The sequence below is a fragment of the Mobula hypostoma genome, chromosome 4 (assembly GCF_963921235.1).
Source record: "Mobula hypostoma chromosome 4, sMobHyp1.1, whole genome shotgun sequence".
Taxonomy (NCBI): domain Eukaryota; kingdom Metazoa; phylum Chordata; class Chondrichthyes; order Myliobatiformes; family Myliobatidae; genus Mobula; species Mobula hypostoma.
In genome coordinates, this window is record NC_086100.1 from 158,138,002 (window position 1) to 158,161,172 (window position 23,171).

At 38.8% G+C, this 23,171-nt stretch overlaps 1 protein-coding gene across 1 annotated transcript in view; it reads left to right on the forward strand.

Moving 5' to 3' along the window:
- dkk2 (dickkopf WNT signaling pathway inhibitor 2) overlaps positions 1–22,499 on the forward strand; it is a 37,073-nt gene extending 14,574 nt beyond the window's left edge. Inside the window, exons 2-4 of the mRNA XM_063045093.1 lie at positions 8,806–8,959; positions 14,345–14,494; positions 17,390–22,499. Of these exons, the coding sequence (XP_062901163.1) occupies positions 8,806–8,959; positions 14,345–14,494; positions 17,390–17,628 (543 nt within the window). The 3' untranslated portion in view covers positions 17,629–22,499. The remainder of the gene's footprint in view (positions 1–8,805; positions 8,960–14,344; positions 14,495–17,389) is intronic.
- The last annotated feature ends 672 nt before the right edge of the window (positions 22,500–23,171 follow it).

Consider the following 23,171-nt stretch of genomic DNA (forward strand, 5'->3'; position numbering starts at 1 on the left):
TAATTTCTCCCAGATGCTTACCTATTTTCCAGTCACAGAGTCGGAAAGTGCAGTAGAGTGTCTGCATTGGCCATCAAACTCCTACTTACATTAACACCATGCTTCCCTTTTGAAAGTTTTGATTAATCAGTCCGAGATCATTTTCTTCACATCCTACCTGTGCTTTCTACCTACCTGCCCAACATATTGAATTTGTGCCTCAGATCATCAATCACCCACTACCCCGAGCAATCCCCCTGACCTAAACCCGTGATCTTGTACCCCTATATCCAAAACAAAAGTGATTCTTCAGGTTGGAAATCCAGAGCAACACAAACAAAATGCTGTAGAAACCTAGCAGGTCAGACTGCATCCATGGAAAGGAACAAGGAGTTGATGTTTCGGGTCGAGACCCTGAGTCCTGACGAAGGGTCACGGTCCAGAACGTCGACTCTGTGTTCACTTCCATAGATGCTGCTTGACCTGACCTGCTGTGTCCCTCCAACATTTTGTGTGTGAACCTCTATCAAATCTCCTATCCAGCTTGTTCACTCCAAAAACAATCCTGACTACTGTACGTTCTGACATTTGCTTTGAGGCACTTACCTATTTGCAAATAAATTCTAGAAACTTAATGAAAACGTGATCGCTTTGATTTATTTTGATAAAAATATGCTTAAGTTTCATTTGCCTTTCTTCAGCATCATCTTCATTTCTGAAGATGCAGTTTTATGAAAAGCACCTATTGTCTAATAACTTCTTTGATCAAATATTGTTAGTATTCGAACTAATTAGTGGTAGCTGAGCCAAAATATCACTTAGACTAATTTATTTATTTAGAGAGGGAGCATAACACATCCCTTCCAGCCCAGCAAGCCACACTGTACAATAACCCATCTATCTGACCCTAGCCTGATCACAGGACTATTTACAATGACCAATTAACTACTAACTGGTACATCTTTGGATAGTAGAAGACCTGGAGGAAACCCATGTTTATGGAGAGAATCTCCAAACTCCCCACAGACGTCACTGGACTTGAACTCCAAAACCCGATGCCCCGAGCTGTGATAGTGTGGCGCTAACTGCTAAGCTACCGTGGCACCCATTTCTAAATTTCTAAATTCTTTCATTTCGAAATTTCCCAGCTGGTCAGTGGCTGATAGCCTGGGGCAATAAAATCAGTTTATTCTGGTCTTTTCTACATCAGATGATGCAACAAGTGCATAACACATCAAATTAGATCAGGAATCAAATTAGGGAGCCTCGACCCAGCCCCTCATTAGCTATTTGTCAGTGTGGATGAATCTTATTGGTTGTTCTGTTGAGTATTACAGAAATAATGTATATCTATCTATCTGTCTATCTATTACCATTAGTGTTTGAGTTGCAGTTTCCCAAGTCCTTATGTCATTAAAATGGAGAGGGTGCACAAAGGATTTACAAGAACATTGCTGGACTTGAAGGGATTGAGTAATAAGGAGAGACTGGAAAGGCTGGGACTTTTCCCCTGGAATATAGGAGGTTGAGGGGTGACTTAAAAGAGATTTATAAAATCATGAGGGGCATGGATAAACTCAGTGGCCTTTTTATTAGGTACACCGGTACACCTACTCAATAATGCAAATATCTAATCAGTCAAACAGGTGGCAGCAATAAAAGCAGGCAGACATGGTCAAGAGGTTCACTTGTTCTTCAGACCAACCATCAGAACATGGAAGAAATATAATCTAAGTGACTCTGGCCATGGAATAATTGCTTGTTCTAGACGGAGTGATTTGAGAACCTCAGAAACTGCTGATCTCCTGGGATTTTCATGCACAACAATCTCTAGAATTCACAGAAAATGGTACAAAAACAATACAAATCCGCTGAGCGGCAGTTCTATGGGTGAAAACACCTTGTTAATGAGAAAGATCGGAGGAGAATGGCCAGACTAGTACCAGCTGACAGGAAAGCGACAATAACTCAAATAACACATGTTACAAAGGTGTTACGCTAAACAGCATCTCTGCAGGCACAACATGTTGAACCCTGAAGTGGATGGGCTACAGCAGCAGAAAACAACAAACATGCACTCAGTAGCCACTTTATTAGGTACTGGAGTGTGAGGTGATAACAGTCTTTTCCCAGGGTCAGGGATTCTAAAACTAGTGCAGAAGTCTCGAGTGGGAGAGGAAAGATTTAAAAGAGATCTGAAGGACAACTTTATCACACAGAGGGTAGTGTGAGTGGGTATATGGAACAATCTGCCAGGGGAAGTGGTAGAGGCAGGTACAATTACAATATTTTAAAGATATTTGTTACATGGAGAAAAGGGATTAGGTGGATATGAGCCAAACACAGACAAATGGGACTAGCTCAGGCAACTTGGTCAGCTTAACTTTATGACCTTATGAATCCCGATGAAGGATTTCAGCACAAAGTGTTGACTTTTTATTCCTCTCCATAGATGCTGCCTGACCTGCTAAGTTTCTCCTGCATTTTGAATGTTTTGCCCTGTGATCTTCTGACTCCTTATGGTGTAGAAAGACATTATTCAGTCCATCAAATCTGTGCCAGCTCACAGAGCAAAGCCATTCCCTTACTAATTTTCATTCCAATCTCTACAATCCTATCTCATTTGTACTTGGGGTAATTTATGGTAGAATCATCGGACTTCGGGATGAAAGGTCCCGGGTTTGAATCCAGCCAGCCGGCTCCCCTGCACGCTTTCCATCCGTGCTGGGTTACCAGCTGGTGATCTCTTTGGAAACTCACCAGGCGGAAGGCAATGGCAAACCACTGCTGTAACTTGCCTCGTACGCGAATCCCCACTACGTCAGAGAGGCGTGGAGGGAAATTGTCCGCTGACTGGAGAAATTCCGGATGCGATGTACCTTTCCTTTCCTTTTCATAGAGTCATACAGTAGAGAAGCAGGTCCTTTGGCCGAAATCGTCCATTGTAACAAGATCCCAATCTAAGCTAATATCATTTACCTGCAATTAACCTCATGTCCAATTAACCTACAAGTCTATATGCCTTGGCAGTTTAGGTGAAAATGGAGAACCTGGGGTGACAAGGTGATTGTGCCAACTTTTACAGAGTTGAGAATGGGCCGTTGGTGCTGGCAGACAGAATTTCACTAAATGCCCAAGAACCTGGGCCAAAGAGCCGGTTTCCATGCTGTACAACTATAACTTTGTGATTCTTCGTACGATCTGTTTCTCTTCCACAATGAGTTCTGGATGTCAGAAGACAAGGAGAGGAGACTGGCCATCTTGGCAAAATGAAGATGGAAAGCCATTCCTCAAGTGTATTTGTCTACCTCCCTGACGTTGGCAAGGAGCAGCTTTGGCAGTGATGTGGAAATAGGTCAGCCAGCTGACCAGTCTCAAAGCATGCTCAGTATGTTGCCAGTAGGATTAACGAGCTAGCATGTTAAATTTCATAACCTCAGGAAAGAAAGACTTACTTGTTGAACATAAAATAATGTAAAAAGAAGCGAGTCTTTAGGATGTTGTGCAATATTCTTGAGTATGATAGCACTTTAGATTATTGAGAATAAACTAATCCAAAGAAGAGTGTTATTTACAAGAGGAACAGTTTGCTCACAATGGGAACATTATCCCATTGAAACTAGTAAGGGGGTTGTGAATAGGAGACTTGCTCTTGTGTGGATCATGTTGTGTCTCAGCCAATTAATCAGTAAGAGAACACAAACAGAAAAACCCTTGAATCATCAGTCACCTTTTTGCCAAAGCCTCAGTTCAGAATCTGATATTTTTGCTGCAAACCTCTTTCAATGCTGAGTACAATGATACATATGTAAAAATTGTCCAAGGGAACTCTTATATTGTCAAGGGAATATTATTGAATAATACTGGCGATGTGGGCAGAACAATATTCCCAATATTGCAAACTTCCAGAATTTGAGTTTTTTACAAATTTAATATGTGCATATTTTATACTTTTTATTTGTAAATCATGTTGTTCATTATTATGCTTGTCTCTAGGAGCTGTGAACTCTTTTCCCAAATTTCAGTTCCACTAAAATTATAATTAACTGAACTTGGAATTAAAATTCAATTAGTCTCAGTTTCAATTGTCTTGAAAGTGCTAAATTATTGCAAGCATATAATTAGTTCACTAATACTCTTAAGAGAAAGAAATCTGCTATTCTTATTTGATCTGATCTACATATGATCTCGGAACTAAGAATGTGGTTGACTCAGAACCTCTTCATTTCAGGAACAATTAGGGTTAGACAATATATCCCAGTGATGTCCACTTCCCATACATGAATAAGTATACATCTTTTTTATGTGCCAGGAAAACTTGCCTTTATTTAAGAGATAGACAGGGATCTCAGTTTAACAGTCTACTCAGAGCATGAGAACTAGAAGCAGAATAAACATCCCTACATGCCTTCAGTAAGATCAAAGACTCAACTCATTTTCATGTTCGATCCTCAATGCCCTGGCTTTCCCCGTAATCCAGAAAATACTTAACGACTCAGCCCATCCTACCTCATGAAGTAGAGAAGTCCAAAGAGTCACATATCTCTGACAGAAGAAACTCCTTCTCTTTAATCTTGAAAGACCAATTTCTTGTCCTGAGGCCGTACTTCCCAGTACTAGGTTAATCACCATAGGAAATATTTCTCAGAATATATCCTATCAAGCTGCTGGGGATCTTATTTTCAATAATATTACTGTCCATTCTTCTAAACTCATGTAGTATGGCCATCTGCTTGTTCATCCCTTATATAATAACTCCTTCATACCTGGCATCAATTAAGTGGATTTCTTTGTATTGCCTCCAAGGCAAGTATATCCTTCCTTAACTAAGGAGACTAAAACTATGCACAATATATCAGGCATGATCTCAGCTAATTCCTGTACATTTATAACAAAACTGATTCACTTTTGTAGTCCATTTGCTATCATCCCGTTTACCTTCTCCATTACTTGTCGTGCCTGCCAACCTTCTGTGTGATGCAAACTTCTCTCAGAACAGCAGCATTCACAACAGTCTCACATCACTTCAATATTACATTTATTTCCCTCTCTTCCTGCATCAAAATTTCTCCACACTTTAATCCAGATAACTTGGTTTTCTTCACTCACTTAACCTGTTTATATTTACTTACTTGGACCCTTAGCTTCCACTGAAGCAGACGCCATCGATGACCTCCCATCTCCATCATCCTCTGAAGTCAATGGTATGGTTGGAGTTCAGCAAAGCTTCTGCAATCCATTGCATTCACTGTACAGGGGATTAGCCTATACAGCCTCACCAGAGCCCTGTTGGCCAGCCTTACCCAGTTCCATCTCTCACAACAGGACGTAGGGTTGAACGTTGAGAGGCTAACCTGTTTATATCCCTTAGCAACCCTTTTACTAAGAATTTAGAAAGAGTGTTATGTGTTCCAAATCAGGATTACATCAAGTAGATTATATTTGCAATCATTTCTGAATAAAATTGCAGCAATTCCAAATGAAATAAACATGTCAGGCTAGGTTCCAAATGATTACATCCAGCTGAAGATCATGCAGTGACGTCAGGCATTATGCTGTTCCTATTTCATCCCTTGCTCCCAAGAACATGAAAATGCCTGTTCATTGAACAGTCAAAAGCAAACAAATGCATGACCTTCTGTTGTATTTAGTCAAGAATCCTTTCTGGGATTACTCTGTGGACGCTGAAACACCTTATAAAGTAGATCCCAAACTCACTGGAGACAAGTCATTCACATTCTCAAGTGCTCAGTCTGAATTCAAACTAACAAATGCCTTTAGAAGGATGTGATTAATTAAAACAAGAAGTATTTTTTGGCACCATGATCGGTTCTGGGGGTTGAAGGTGCAGAAGTGCACCATTGCAAAGACCTTCTCCTCCCCTAGTGTCTGTCTGCTATTGTGATTGTACCTTTAAGAACTGATGATCTTTTCCAAGTACACGGCAAAAGCTCAGTTACAGTATCACTGCACCTACTGATTGTGATTGCTCAGTCAACAGAAGTGCAGAGGTCCTGAGAGCTAGGGGTTGAAATACGAATTGACTGGGTAAATATTGAATGCAATATTGAAGCTTATAAAATTATGAGAAGCATAGATAGGATAGATGGCCAGAATCTTTTTATCCTAGAGTAGAAGTATTGAATACTAGAAGGCTTTAAATAGAGAGGTGGAAAGTTTAAAGGGGTTGTACCTGGCAAGATTTTCTCACCCAGAGAGTGGTGGTACCTAGAATGTGCTGACAGGGTTGTTAGTGGAAGCAGATATGATAGTGGCATTTAAGGTGCTTTTAGATAGGCACACAGATAAGCAAACAATGGAGATATATGTGCAGCAAAAGGGATTAGTTGAAATTGGTACCATGCTTGGCACAGACATCATGGGCCCAAGGGGCTGATTTTGTGTTGTACTCTTCTGTGTTCTATAACAACATGGATCATAGCTTGAATTCAATTTCATGTAATGCCAATTTTAGATCAAGTAATACTCTTTCTAAATTCTGAGTAAAAGATTTGCTAGGAGTGTAAACCAATTAAGTGAATGGACAAACAGAGTCATATGGATTATAAAGTAGCAAATTCTTATGTAAGGAGAGTGGGAAAGCAATGTATTATTTAAGTGGAGTGAGGCTGTTGAACGCAGCTGTTTGAGATGGAAGCTACGTTAACATCATTGCACACTTGCTTTCAGGATATTTTGCATTTATTTTGTAGAACTTGTGTTGTATGCAGTGCTGTTATGATGTACCAAATCTAATTTCTACTTACTTGTGTCCTAATCACAACTTACTTTTTCAATTTTCTTTTCATTTTCAGCAACTTTATATAATAGCCATCTGAGTATAATAGCACCTCCTGCACTGTGATGTTAGTCTGGAATACACGCTCAAGTCTTGTACATAAAGCACGAAGTCATAGCCTTTTAACTCAGGGGCAGAAGTAGTACAGTAGACCCAAGATCCACACTGCTGACTATAAATAGATAACATTACTCCCGACAGCATTGTAACTATACAGACCCAAACTTAATTAAAAGATAGCATGGATTTTGCTGTGGATCTCCAGGGGATTCTCTGTGTAGCCTCTTAATAAAGAATCACAGATACATGACAGTGATTATAAAATGATAATCTAATCATTGTGCTATGAGAAGTGAGTAATAAATTCATTTATGATTTCTCTTTTAATCCTTCAATCAGATTGTAATATTATAGTCATTACTCATGTTTTATACTGTATGCTAGCTGATCTCTGATGTCATTGCTTTGGGGCAGCCTGGGATTTGGAACATGGTAACTAAAACAGAAAAACATTTTATCTGGCTTCCCTTTAAAATCGTCCTTTTAAAAGAGACTGCAGATGTTGGAATCAGGAGCAAAAAGCAAACTGCCAGAGGAACTTGGTGAGTCAGTCAGCATTTGTGGAGGCAATGGATGCATTCTGACACAAGGTGTCAACATGAAATGTCAGACAGCTCCTTGCCTCTACAGATGCTGCTTGACCTTTTGCAGTATTACAGCTAAAATTAAAAATATTTTTCCAGATTTCTTCAAAAAATAAATATATACACTATTTTAAAAATGCAGTATGAAAAATGAATTTATTATATAATGTCTAGCTTAATGATGTATGCAAATTATTGTGTGCTATTTAGATATTGAATTAAATACAGGGGGTAATTGGACCAGAACTGGTGTGATTATTGATCTGTTTTGAAATTATACCTATGTCTTTAATTTATACATTTTATAAATATGTTTTCTTGTATTTATTATGAAATTTACCTGTACTTCTCCATGTCAAAATGCACACTGACAGATGCTCTGGTATTAGTTTGGTCTGAGGGACCTAACTGGTCACTAAACGGCTACATTCTGACAGAGATAACAATTCCAAAATATTTCTTTACTTCATTGGTTACAAACTGCTCTGGAATGTGATCCTGAGGCCATGGAAGGACTTATCTCAATGCAAACAATAAAAAAGTCAATATAATACAATACAAAATGCACAAATGATGCATTTCACTGTATGTTTCAATATGCATGTGATAAATATATTTCAATCTTGAAATCCTTCCTTTTTAAACTTATAAATTGTAATTACACCCTCCCAGCAGTAATGGCACTGCAGAGCAGTCATTGATAGGTAAGATTGCAGCATGCCGACATAAGAAATTATCGTATTAAAGTTGACTGGGAAAACATTGAGTTACTAACATTTTTATATATTGTAATAGCTAGATTTATGAATGTAATATATACTCATTGCAAAAAGACATTTAAGCTTTTCCAACTCAGCATGCAGAAATGTCACTGTAGTTTACATAGTTACAATGTTACCTTGGGAGTTTTACACTGGTCTGCTATGACCCTTCCAATTAGTGTGCTATTGTGTTAATTATCCTCCTGTTCTCTCCACCGTCTCATACCCAACAGCAAATAGTGAAGCAAAATCTGTGATGGTTACTGTGGAGCAAGGGGACATTGTACAAGGGGACATGACATTGTGAATGAGATAAGAAGAGGATATCTGTGTGAAAATGATTTCAGACAAAGCTATCTTTCACAAGCGTTCAATAACGCGAGGGATTTTACTGAGTGCAGCCACTCTTTACAACCAACAGTGCATCAAAACCTGATACTCTCCCCTTCAGGGCAAGGTGCTGAGTGGATTTTGAACAATCTTTGGTCCCACCCACTATCACCATGCTCTCATATTCCCCACCCCCTCCACAGAACCATCTACAGCATTTGTTTCACTTATTGTTACTATTGTTAATCAAATCTTAATTGTATACACTGTGATTTTATTTTCTGTCCTTCAGAAACAAGCATGCAGTAGCGATAAGGAATGTGTACCAAGTGGTTACTGTCACCACTCTCACCACCAAGGCTACCCAACTTGCCTCTCCTGCAGACGAAGGAAGAAACGATGCCACAGAGACTCCATGTGTTGCCCTGGGAATTACTGCAGTAATGGTGTGTGCACTTTGATATCACTGCTTTATCAGTCATGCTACAGGAAGCCCCCAGGTTACAACAGGGCTCCTCTACTGAGAACTGCTCCCAAACTGAGCCATTTGTATGTTGGAAACAAATAGAATGACTGCGACAGGAGAGTCAGCAGGTGTCAGAAGCGTGGCCGCCAGCCGGTTCCTATGGCTCGGTGGCTGCTTGGCTCTCCAAACTCTGCTTGGGGCAACCTGATTGTTGCAGCTCTGTGATGGGTGGGGAGAGAAGGTGCTCCGCCCTGGCAGAAGATGCACGCAGCTCCAGTGCAGCTGGCACTGGTTTCCCGGATACTTGTTCGCATGTATGGGGTGCCCACAAGTCAAGCATTTATAATTTCAGGAGCACCTGTATTAGATAAATAATGACACAGAGCCATTAACTGCTCAAAGGCATGGAGTGGGGACGCAGAAGTGTAAAACAGGTGGTCTGACCTTTCAGTGCTACATTGCTGGATGTCCTGCACTGAAGGAGTGCTGCATTGTTGCAGATGCAGCACTGTTATAGCTGCTGTACTAAGGCAAACACTGCACTAATGGAGGTGCTGTACTGAGAGTGTACTGCATTGGTGCAGGTTCTGAACAGAAGCAGCACTGTAGTTTGAGGGGATGGATTATTGGAGCTGCTGTAGTTCCAACCAATTGAACTTGAAAGTTTGCATAGAACAATTTGTCTGGCTAACAATTGTCTCTAAACCAATATCACTGAAGCAGAATTCCTCTTTATTACCTTGTTGTCTGAATAGATGGGAGATACTGATGTGTGGGCAGAACCCCTTTGAGATCTTGCTGAAGTTTTTAAGGCTGGCCTGGATGAAGTATAGAAATCTGGGATGTCTGTTAATGAGACAGTCCTAAGGATCTGTAAAATCCTTTGTTTAAACTCTGTTTACACCTAGTAACCTGATCGCCTTGCTGCATTTGGGGCAACACAATTTCAGGCTTGGGACCTGAATCACCCTCAGGCCCCACTCACTTAGTTGTTTTATGTAGTCACAGAGATGTCTTCACAGAATTTGAATGAATCTGGTATCAGAACTTTTCCCTGTGCTGTCCATACATAGGAGGTTAACCCTTTGGTTCGGGCCTTATCATGTGATTTGCCAGCTCGAACAGATTAGGCTAGAACCTGCTGACAGCCACCAACATACGACCTGATTACATTTTGTTGTCCAGAGATATTAACCTGTCAATAATTAAAATCCGGATCCAAAATCAATGGGTTTGGGTGATGCCATGCTTTTAGGTGGGTGAGATGAAACAAGGTTTATATACAAAACATTCAGAAACATTTTCAAACAATTCAAAAGCAACTAAACAAAAAAATTTAAAAAATCATTAAATTATTAGTAGAAATATAAATTCCTCAACAAAAATTAAAATTACTGAAAAAAAACACAAAACATTTAGAATTTTTATCATTTAAGATATACTTGTAATGAGTTAGCCCATAAAAGCAAAGCAATAAATGTGAATTACTTGGGAGTTATTGTTTCCCCATGACAGATCCACTCCATTCAGACTGCAGGTAGGTTAAAAAGAACAACACCTATCTGCTGGAGAACTGCAGAGGGTTAGGGCACAGCTTTAGACCCCATTAAAGAGGCCAAAGGCAGACACTGCTGTGAAATTGCTCACAGAGCTTGCCCAGTGAGTTTGGGAACTCCATCCTTGAGATAATGTCCCAGAATTTCAGGCACATAACTGTGAAGTTAGGGAAATAAGTGTCAATGTAGATGTACTGGCATCTTGCAACACGTTCCAGCCTGTCCGTTCTGTAGCACTGGATGTGAAACATACAAAGAATGTGGTGTAACTTTAAAACATTCTGTGGCTATGGTGTGGGAATTCACTGTTACACTGCATGCCAATAAATCAGATCTGTGGCGAGCCCGCTGATGCTAGAAGCAGAACGTGATGAACAGCTGCCATTCTACTGGATGTTTGATATAAGAACCCAATGTTTCAGGATTTGTTCTGAAAAGAATTGGTCATGAGGAAGAGAAACAGAAAATCAGGCAGTTTAAGTAATTTCCACCCATTTTCATTTCCAAAAACCAAACGGTGTATTTACCAAAGTTTCCTTTGCTGGGTTATTCTCAGCTGGGATACATTGACAACAGTGCTGCCATACACCAGTTGCATCAAGCTCAGAGTAAATTACATTCAGTGATGTGTGTCCTTTTCCACCAGCCCTTCAGACATGGTAACCTGCATTGTTCGCTTCCTGAAACAATCAGAGAGAATTGCTACAGACAAGCACGAATATTTAAGTCAATGTGAGCCCAAAGTTCTGAATCCAGCTGTGCAAACGTCCACAGCAGGACTGTGCGGAAGAAACTCCCTGGCTTGAGAAGCGGCAATTGACATCACCAAGCAGGTTCCTTATCCCATTTCTGCAGTGTTTCCATCCGGCACACCATCAGAGTGCCTTGCTGGACTGGGCTTGCCCTGTCTGTGGCTGTCCTCCGGTGCTAGGGTTTACATTGCACTGCAGACTGTAACTACGGCAAAACACAAACTGGATCCATGATGCCAGGTGGGCGAGATGAACCAAGGTCTATATACATTGTCAAACAATTCAAAAGCAATTAACCAAAAATAAAAATTAAATCATTAAGTTGTTAGTAAAAATATAAATCCTTAAACAAAAATTAAAATTATTGAATGCTTGCTAAGCTCTGTGCTGAATCATAAGGACTGCAAATGATCACCAAGGATGGTTTGGCTCAGAGATTGTGCACATGATGAATGGTGCATGCAGCTTTCCAATGAACAGACGTATCACTTTGTTCCATTTCTCTGCTACAAATTCCAAGATGCTCTGTCTCTAGCAATTACACAGTCCACTGGAGGAGGGCAAAACAGTTACCCTACATAAAATGAGTAAAAACTGGGTTTACTATAGACATACTATAGCAATATCAGCAACTGACCACATTATAGTTCTCAGAAGGAAATTACAAGAATGATCTTTTCACACCTGTGCCTCATGGTGCTCTATTATAGTCCCATTGGAAACTACATCCCAAAAAAAAGCAATGAAGTCGTGTTAAAGTGTTGAGCTTGAAGAAATCTCACACTCTTGCACTTCCTGACTTCCTTCAGTTACCATAAGCATCAGTTTATAATAAATGGATATTTAACTTGCACAGCATGTTTAAGCTGGAGATCACTTGGGGAATGTTGGTTGAACCAATTTCCTTGCTTAAAAGTTTGTTGGATTTTATCCAGATTGATGATTTGTTGCAGTTGAAGCCAATACCCTTCCGCAAGTGGTTACTGCTCCAGCTGCAAGACTCACAGTGACCACAGCACCAGAGATGGATGTAGAAGGATGAAAGAAGTGGTTCTTTAGGTCCAGCAGACAACCCTGCTCAAGGTGTTTGTAAGGGAACCCCCACTGTGTTGTCTGACTCCTGCCTTCATCCCTTATCCTTCAGAAGAAGGTGATCTCATCAAGAATCACTTATGCAAACTCCAATATGATATTCACCCCATGAGCCAGGTAATATCTCTATCAAGACAGATGGACCATGGTGCTGCATGGACATATCCATTCTACAGTAGCAGACTTATCAATACAACTATTCATCATATTAGCCCCTGAGTAATAAACCAATCCTTGAAAGCAACCAGTCAGAAAAGAGCTGATCCTGATGAAGACTGAACAGTTTTTTGTCATCATCTTTGACTTCAGTCTCCGCACCTCAGTTTTTGGTGGAATGGTGTGGTATAATGGTATACGATGAACACACAGAGAAAAGAAAACTGGTATCTGAAATTTAAAGTTAGGAATGGACTTTGGCTCCAGTATAAAGGACTCTCAACATAGTGCATAGTAAATGGTCTTCTCTGTCCTATAGTAATATGATCTATAAAGGCTAGCATGGCTGGACAATCCACTAAGACTAATAACTGGTACAGGTATCTCCTTCAAGAGCGTAGGGAGATCTGAGCCATTATTTAGCAGGGAAGAGGGCTGGACTGTGACAACTGAAGACATCTGAGAATAATATGAAACTAATAACAGAACAGGTCACCTTCAGTTCCAACAATTTACTTTGCGCAGAATCCACAAGTTATGGAGAGAATTCCAGATTTTAATCACAATTTTCCAATTGTCTTTAAATTTCATTCCTGGAAGGCCTGATTCTAATTCTAATATTATCCCTGTTCTTAATTACCTCAACAAAGGAATGGATTTTTTTTGTGATGGTCTAATTAAATCCTCCAGTCACTTTGAAACTACTAACAAGAAAACCATCTCCTACCCAACACACCTGTTAAACATATATATGCCATTCCAAGAGACATTTCTTCATAATTTAACCCTTTAAAACAGTGGCATTTTCTATTTCAGATCTCTACTCTTTTGAACCCAGACAGGGTTCTGGGACCCAGGATCAGGGTGTTGACATTTTTTGGTTATCCTTTCAGTGCATTAAGAGGATTTTTTATGTTTGTGATATCTTTCTTGCAGCCTTTGTTGATTGAGGAAAAGTGTGCTTGAAGACTAAGATCTTGAACCTTGAACATGGTCTACAAGCAGCAAGGATCTCTGCACTGCACTCCTGTATTCTTCTGATACCTAGACTATCATAGCAAGCAACTTAAATCACTATAAAGATACCAAGGTGGCTGAAAGGATAACTGAATTACAAATGGATGGAGTGATTCATTTGGCACAAGAATACTTTGTGGGCCAGAAAAGAAGCAGGGAAATTACTAGGCTCATTAAAAAACTAAATTAGGCACTGAGTTGCTAAGTAAATGCATTCACTTGAGCAGAAAATAATAGCCATTAGTATAATAGTAATGAAAGGAGACATGAATGAATATAAGAGAATTTTATGCTGCCCAAAGAAATAGTAAATGAATGTTGAGAAGTAGGATTCCAGGTACCGGGAAGTTGCCCAGCAATGGACTGATCTTGAAATGTTAATGGATAACAGATCAGACACAAGTATTCATCTCTGGAATTATTTGTGCATTTATAAGCACAAACATACATGTATGTATACACACACACACACACAAACATTTCTACCTGTTTCTATGCATGCACAAGTGTGTTTCTCTACATGACGTATCTTAGGATGAGGTAAAGTTCTTCCATTCTGGTGGTTCCAAGCTCGTAATGAGGGCTATACATAGACAGCACATGCTGCAGGAGGAGTTCAGTGGTGCAAGCTGTTGGGTACTTTCTGAAATGGTGAACTCACTCAACGTTTCACTGCGCCACTCACACAGAGCTCCTATGTGCTCCCATGCCTTGAGATTTTGCCACGGGGTTAACGGTGACTAGCTTCTGGCTGTGTGGTAATCTTTTTGCCATTGTCACCCTTTCTCTCAGGGATCTGTGTTGCTCTTCTTGATGGCACTCAACACAGAACCTCCACTGGGGATATACAAGAGCATTCGAAAAAGGTCACTCACCGTGGATCCAAGGGCACATACTGGCAGATTGTGGGCAACACCCAGGCTAAACCATCACGTGAGAAAGGTAAGTGACATCATTATGATTACTAAATTCTTTATCAGCCTCAAATTTTATCAGGAACATGTGGCCAAGTGTCACATCTGACCTTACCGAGGAGTGTTAACCATGCTATCAAGATCTGGATACCAAGGGAAATTTTAGTATTTTGTTTATGGGGAATCAAATCCTCTACTACTTCATTTTGAGAGTTACAGTACCTGTATAGGCAGTGTATGTATTGTGAATGCACCATGAAGTTAGCAGCAAGTTCCATCCCAGGAATATGCTGCCCACGAAGTCTTTGTAGTTTACCACCACAACTGGTGAGAGACTGAAACGATGCTTAAAGTTGATTTAAAACAACGGCTACTTGTGGATTTTTATAATATTTTGCAGTGAATTAGATCACTTAATAATCAACCCCACAACTTATATTTGGGTGGCTGCTCCATATAACACCAGAATAAGTGCTTACTCACCATTATTTTATAAACTTTAGCAGTCACATATAGGGCCATACCAGACTGTTGGGAATAACTTGTATACTTGAAGAAAATGAGTCAAAAATTTTAATGTGTTGGCTAAAGTTCTAGTGGAACTGTAAAATAATGCATTAGTTATTTCCATTCCAGACCAGTCTAGTTATAATTAGAACTCAGATGGGGAATTCCTCTTCTACAACGAAAAGGGTGCAAATTAGAAATATACTTTGATTTCTGGTCACAAGGCTTATCACATTCACTACCAATAAAATCCAGCAAATAAAGTTTTTCAGCCTATGAATGATGTTTTATCATTCGACATGCTGACAGAAGAGCAGACTAGCAAAATTGTGGAGCGATGGCAGATAATTTTTACCATATTTCAGAGGGTGATTTTGCAAAAGTTCACTAGGGGGAGTTTAACAAGGCTACTCCAGTAAATATCCCAAACTGATGTTACCCCTCTAAATAAGATAATACATATTTCTGAGTTCTTTGTTTCACCTGGTGGGTTTTTACATGCTTCACATGAAGTTGTCTCTGGGACAAATTTCCTGTCCATTGCACTGTGCTTTCAGGCAAATACTAATTCGCACACAAAATACTTATAGCTTCCCAACAGGGAAGAGAGGCCTCGGGTTGTCTTCACCACAGCCTTTATCTCTTGCCCTTTTTAAAATTTATTCACTTCATTAAATATATTCAAGAAGGAGATGGATGTATTTCTTAATGCTAAAGGGATCAGGGGATGTGGGAGAAAGCGGGAGCATGGCACTGAAATGAATGATCGGCCATAATTGTGTTAAATGGTGAAGTGGACCTGTACATTCCTATTTTCCTGTTTTCCTGTCCTGTTGTCATATATCCTAAACTGGATCTTGGTTTCCATTAAAATGTGGATAAATTCTACTCATAATAACTTTTAAAGGATATGAAGTCTTTGAATAGTGGTTCTTTTTCTAACAGTGAGGAAATCTTCACGTGTTGTACTTACATTATCTAACCATGCTTACATAAATATATGCAAATACACCACACATCCAGTGAACGTGACCATGCTCCATTACTCCTTTTCGTCTTCTCTCTATTCCTTGACACAGTCAGCTGGAGTAAGGTTCATCCAAGACCTTTTTGCCATTGATAGATAATAGCCCATGTCCTCCAGTAACAATTGAAGTAAAAGAGTTCTCACCCATCTAGAATCTTCAGGGATCTATCCTTGATCTGATCATTTTCTCCAGCTACATCCCCCACTTTAGTTGCAAGATCTTCTGGATATCCAGTTCGACAAAAGTTTTCACTTCATCTTTGGCCTAATTTCTGTACATCCATTACTCCTCTGAGATTATTTTTGGCATCTTTAGATCATAGTAATTTAGTAGCAGAAAGAAATCACGCAGGGACATGGAAGGAAACTGCTATTCTTCACTGTTGTTGATGATTTTAGTCAACTGGTTATTAGTGGAATGAATGGAACATAAGCTCTTGGACTGACTAAGGCAACCGCTGGAGGTTATATAATGACATTTCCAGGAATACTTAGCAGCATAATTGCTAACTTTGCTTTTCATAGTAAACACATAAATTATAGTCATTTAGGATATAGGCATGAAAGATAAGCTCAATTTGATGAACATCAGGGTAATCTAGGTTGCTTTGTCATACTTCAGCATGTGTTAGAACACTCCCTTTGCCCCAGTTAATTAGAAATATGAATTCAAATTCTTCACATCACTTCCATAATCATGAATTCGGATTGTTTCTGAAGGACCTGTTCACTTTTACGGTATTTTTTTTTCATAAAACAATCAGCAGATAGTTCTCAATGCCAGTGGAAGGATTTGTGTTTTAAAATTGGATTAAGTTTTCACCAACTACAATTTGTCGACTAGTGTGTTCAATATGGGACTCAATAGACCTCATACAAAAAAAAATCATGAATTGGTGTAAATTATCGAGGGCAGGCCTGCTCTTTCATGTGGCTGTTCATAAAATGACATTCTGCTGATGTTGCTTCTCGATGCTTTAAGGCAATAGCTAGCAAAGATTTAGGCTTCTAAACAAAAAGGTATTGACTTACAACTCTTTACAGTCAAGAGCTGTTTCATTTTCTATAACATTGTACAAAGAGTACAATTAGTTTGCCCTACCTTCCCTTTGGTCAGGTACACATCCTACAAGCAATTCTTCAATTCTACCCTCTAAAGTTCCTAAATCTCAATATTGGTATCCTTCAGTTTCTGAGACCCCAAACTTTGGAATTCACTCCAAAAAACTCTTCAACTCTCTCTGCTCCAGTAAGACTCCACCTCCCTGTAGCGTCTTCATCAGTTCAGTACATGTTATTGTCTGAACATGTTACCACCATGGACCTTGGTGGCACACTTTTTCCAATGCGGAGAGAAATATGTAATTTCAAGTCCTTTTCATTGCATAGGTCACGAAGGAGACTCTTGTTTACGTTCTTCTGATTGTGCAGAAGGATTCTGTTGCGCCCGCCACTTTTGGACCAAGATTTGCAAGCCTGTTCTTCGTCAAGGAGAAGTATGTACAAAGCAGAAGAGGAAAGGTTCACATGGCTTAGAGCTTTTCCAGCGCTGTGACTGTGCTAAAGGACTTTCCTGCAAAATTTGGAAAGAAGCCAAATCGAGGCTCCACATCTGCCAGAAAATCTGAATGCATTGGGATTGTGCTACAGCCCTGAGACTGTGTGAAACAAGGTGCTTTATAGGACCATATCATGTAAATAATGCAGGATTTGTTAAAGCAGCTTTTCTTTAACAAGAATCCTTTCTCGCTTAATGCAAAAGTGCAAAGAAGATAGGTCCAAGAGTCACGGCATTTTCACTTCAGCGAATCCTTGACAGGTTACCATTTTCAAATAAATTAAAAACCTTGCAGCAGGCAGCATTGGCCCGCAGTCTTTATTTTCCATTACAATTTGTAATTCTCAGGGTGTGGGTATCACTAACAGGTCTGGTATTTATTTCTCATCCCAGTGCCCCTCCACGAAGTTGTTGATAGGTCTTCACTTGAGCTCCCACTGTTGGAAATGACCTACAATGATATTGGTTGGATTATGTGAACTATAAATCTATACATATAACCTTTCTGCACAAGTGGAAGCCATTTAGTCCATAGGGCCTGTCCCAGCACTTTAAAACATTTTGGGATGCATGCAAGCCTGCATTTATTGACTTGCAGTGTTGCCTCTGGGAGAGCAGGAGTAGTCACCATCTTTCATCATTTCTCCAGCGGGCTGCAAAAGAACAGTCATTAGTCATGTCTTTTCCCACATTAAACCTATTGGTTTCATCTGCAGAGATGCCATTCGCCAAAGTCACACAATGTTACACACTTCAAACATTTCACTAATAGCTATAAACTTAATAATACAGACAAGTCCCACAGCCCCTCAAATCTGCTCCTCCACTCAAATCCACCATGAAGAATATCTCTCCAGTTCATCTATCCACCATTTTCATGCAGACTCGAAGTCCCTTTTATCTCTCATTACATTACAGACAAAACCACTAATCCAATTCAAATAGATAAGACCACATCTATCATTGAGAAAACTGAGACTAAACATTTATATCTCAAGGAAAGGTGAAAAGTCAAAAGGCCATTTTCAATTAATCACCGAGTAAGTTTTAGGAAGTTTGTTGAATAGTTTATCTAAAACAATCTAAGCTTGTGTATCGGATTCCTTTCTTCAAAGTGTGATGTGATTCATGATATTTAAAAATCTGTTTCAAAACACAGAAGTTGAAAGATGCAGTGCGTGAAGTTAAAGTGAGGGCTACTCACTAATGGTCCAGTCAACTTGTTGCTAATTTGTGTATTTTTATGAAAAATGAACAACAGAAGAATATTCTGCAGTAGATTTTGGAAGAAGGCAGAGCACCTGGAGAAATGGCTTGACGGGAGGGGAAATTCTACATAATGCCTGAAGCTATGAAGTGATGAATTTGGTAAAGAAAATCAGGAAATAAGTAAAGTAAATGCTGATCTTCTTGTCCTTGATCTTTTACACTGTTGTAATGCAGCTAAACGTAAGCTTGAGGAGCAATGTCTCATATTCAGGACTCATTGAATATTCAGTGATTTCAGATAATTAATAGATAATTACCTTCTGGCACTTTCATTTCCAAAGTTAAATGTATCTTTATTTTCTCAATTTCTCCTATTCATTGTCCTCCAAACCATTTTTAGTTATATCATAATGAATCTCTTTAGCACCCTCTTTCATCTTCTACATTCACCATATTTGTCATTTATCTTCCACTCTTTTCCCCACCTTGTCTTGTGTTCACATCAAAGCTTTTCTAATTCTGTTCAGATTCCATCAAGTGAAATGTTCATTCTGTTTCTATCTTTCTATGTAGTACCTGATTTTCTGTTTACTTTCAGACTTTATTTCAGATTTCCACAATCTGCAGTATTTTACAAGTAGTCCTGTTCAGAAGGGAATGCAGAAACACAAAGTATTCTGTGTTCTTTGGCGCCATATTTAGACTGATAGAAAATATATAGGACCCTTAATTTTACTAAAGCAAGAAACATTTGTCAAATTTTTACTGGTTAGGTCTGAGGTACCATATCCAATCTAAGCACCAGCAAAATGCCAAAACCTGAGTTTGAGTGCAGAAGCGAGTTAATGAAAGTTTAGTAAGGTTATTGAAAGAGATCAGAGAAAATGAATTTGGAGAAGAGACAGTAGTGACAAGATTTAAAAGAAGTGTTCAAGCTAATAAAAAGATTTTGATAGTGGAAATGGGGAAATACTTTAAACTGACAGGAAAGTCTATGACCACAGCTTTAAGGTTATTAGTAACAGAACCAAACTGATGTGGAAACATTGATTTACAGCAGGTTGTGATCTGGAATGCACTAACTGATGGGTCAGTGAAGCAGACTAAAGCTCAGTTTAATAGTGAATCAGATACACATGTAGGGATAGAGCTACAGGGAGATGTAAGGTTGTATCACACCAGCGCTGAAGGCATAATTGTTGATCATGTTTTTGATTCTATGGAGACATCATAATTGGCGGCACCAGTCAATCAGGCAATTCATTGTTGCAATGCGTCCAACTAGCACTAGGGCTAGTTTAACATCTGGAAATTTAGTAGTTAAATAATATCAGTTCACCTTTGATCATGTATTTGTTGCTGACTTTCAAACAAAATTTCAGCAGAAGTCCCTTGTAACATACGTTGGCGAAAGAAAGGGTGCGGGAGATGCGACGGGGGAATAAATGAAGTTGATCTATCAAGAGGAGATGAAGCTGATAGTTTTTGTCACTATCAACTCTTAATCAATCCGTGAAACTGAACTGTGGTTACAATATTAGATCATGCTGTTCTCAGCACAGTCCAATATATTTAATCTCACAAGTTGATTCAGTCAGTAAAAAATGCAAACCATAAGTGACAACAATTGGATGAGGCAGTAACTTGTGAATTATAAGCCTTTTATTCAGTAACATTTTCATACTCCAAATTTTCTTCCCTATAATTGAGTTGCAGAGTGGAAACAGACTGCCATTTTGCTGAAGCTCATGCTGGCAAAGGCCAAGTTTTCACCCGTTAACTTCAGTGAGACTTTCCAGTTAAGCACTTCCTGGACTTTGAAAGTACATTTCAGGATTTTGATTTTTGATTTTTGCCCAATGAACAGAAAATCATGGAACCAAAATACAGACTGTCAAAATGTGCTGTGAACTGTACTTTTACCCAAATGGCAGTAAGGTGAGATCAAATATTTCATTGGCAGCACATATTTGCACATGTTTACACTTAACAGAGCTTCATTGCTGCTGATCAAAGTGCACTAGGTGAAACACTTGTACACATTAGAGAGTCGAATTGTCATAATACTTACATATATTGGATGAAAGGATCAGAAATCAGGTTGAGAAAAGAGAAATTGTGACATAGACCATGCCATATATTAACAGAAATTTTCTCAGTATCAGTACCAAAGGAGAAAAATGTCTTATAATGTCACAAAACATGTTAGTGATTGCTAAATGTAAACATGTTCAGGATTTTATGTACAGTTCTATAATCCAAAGCCTGAGATTTCTTTCGAAGAGAAAATTCAAGCTAGTTCTTGTCTCTACTTTGGGTGCTGAGTCTAATTTTCTGGTTGTGCTAACACATGTAGCAATTTTTTGTTCTTTTAAGAGTTTGCTACAATTATCAAGATGTATTTTAAATATTCCGACACCTCGAGGGTTTAAAGCCCACATGAAGCATAATGAAGTATGTACTATTAGTGAATAATGCTTAGAACAGCAGATGTAACATAGATAAATTATGTTAATTCCTCTTCTTAAACCACACATTATAGTGACTGTGGAAAAATAAAATGATGAGGTAATTTTGGAGAGAATTATACAGGGAACTATGGATAGCAGTGAGAGTTTGCCAGAAAATTATCTTTTTAAAGGAGTCCAGATGACGAATTGCTTGAAATTTGCTGTTGAAGTTTATCTTGATCTGTATCCAGTGAATGGGATTATTTTTATCCCAGTCATTCTGCTAGTTATTTCCTGTAATAGTGCTGTTGATGATGCAATGTTAAGATGCAAGATGCGAAATGTCAGTCTATATAAAGGTTACTGGGAGATTATAGTTGCATTATAAGGGATACTGTGTGTGTTATGTTGCGCCGGAGTCTGTGCATGGTTCTAAAGTGGTTTGGAATATCTATGGTTATAAGAGGCACAAGCAAGATCCATGCAAATAAGGGAACTTTGAATCAACTGGACACCAATCCATTACCACTCAATATTCAGAATAACTAAGTGACTGCTTGCCATATCCAAGTTTAAAGAAATTACAGTTGGAAGAGATGAACGCAACCACAAGAGTTTCTGCTAATGCTGGAAAAGAAGAGAGATGCAGATCAGATGAAAAGTTGTTTGAGATCACAGATGACACAAATGCCAATCATATAAAGTCATGTATTAAATAAGTTATTACACTTATTGTTTGCAGTGGATTTTCTCAGAAAGCAGGATCTGGGGAATGAGACACCACGATATACTATACACTTTATTCCATTTGCTTTGTGGATATAATTACTGCTGGTATGCTAAGTAAGTCAAATGGAAGTTATCATCCCCTGGCTTTCCCATTCCCTCTATTGTCTCTACATCCCTCATCTTACCACCCACCATCACCATAAATATTAAAGTCGCCGTTGTAATTATTAAAGGAATATATGTATTGAATTTCAGACTTATTTTTAAAGCAGGTATCACAGATTTCAGAATAATAGGAGAAATTCTAATAATTTTGCATCTACCAATATTCTGTTTTCACATCAATGTTATTAAAGTAGCAAGATTATTTAATCTAAGATTGAATCTACCATTTTGCTATGGAATTCTTACAGGTGTTTCAGTGTTGCTTTTCAGAGCTGTTAATATCATTCAACTAGAACCAATTATATTTAGGTTTAAATCCCATGTTGCAAGGGGAAATAAAGTTTTCTTTTGTATAGTATTTTACATGTATTCAAAAGAATTTATTTTACATATGACTATCAATAATTTTTTTAAAATAAAGCAAATTGCAATTATTCATTAATTACACTGTTTGATTGTAACTTTTGTGTTGTGTGCTTTTTTAACTTCCATGTTGTTCAGCTGCTGGACTTGAATTCATACGGTAGAAATTGGAAGCACATTCTGAACGTCATCGCGAAAGATGGTCAGCAGCAAGTTCCTTTGGAGTCAGAGTCCTGGGCACAAGCATAACAAATCACAACTCAATTATGTGCAAGAGGTGTGAATTTAGCTGCAGGATCTCCCATATTGACAGGGAGCTGATTATCCTCACTAACTGTACTTTAAACTAGTGGATTACTCATCCCTGGTGTTAGGTCAAACATTAGAATGAATACCTTTTTGTTTCTATGACAGTATAGTTTAAAATAGGAGGGCATAACTATCCCTGAAATATAAAGCCTTCGCAATAAGCAAGATGCTGGAATAATATCAGAAGCTCAGGCAGCATATATGGAAGGAGATGGACAATTGGTATTTTCATCTGGACTGGAATCCAGATTCCAGCATCTGCCATCTCTTCTGCCTCCAAACATAAAGCCTTATTTTGGAGCCATCTAGTCTTCTGATGAAGGTTACATGGTATGTTTCTGTGGTGAGTACCACAGTAGAAATTCAGGATGGGATGACCCTTTTCAGT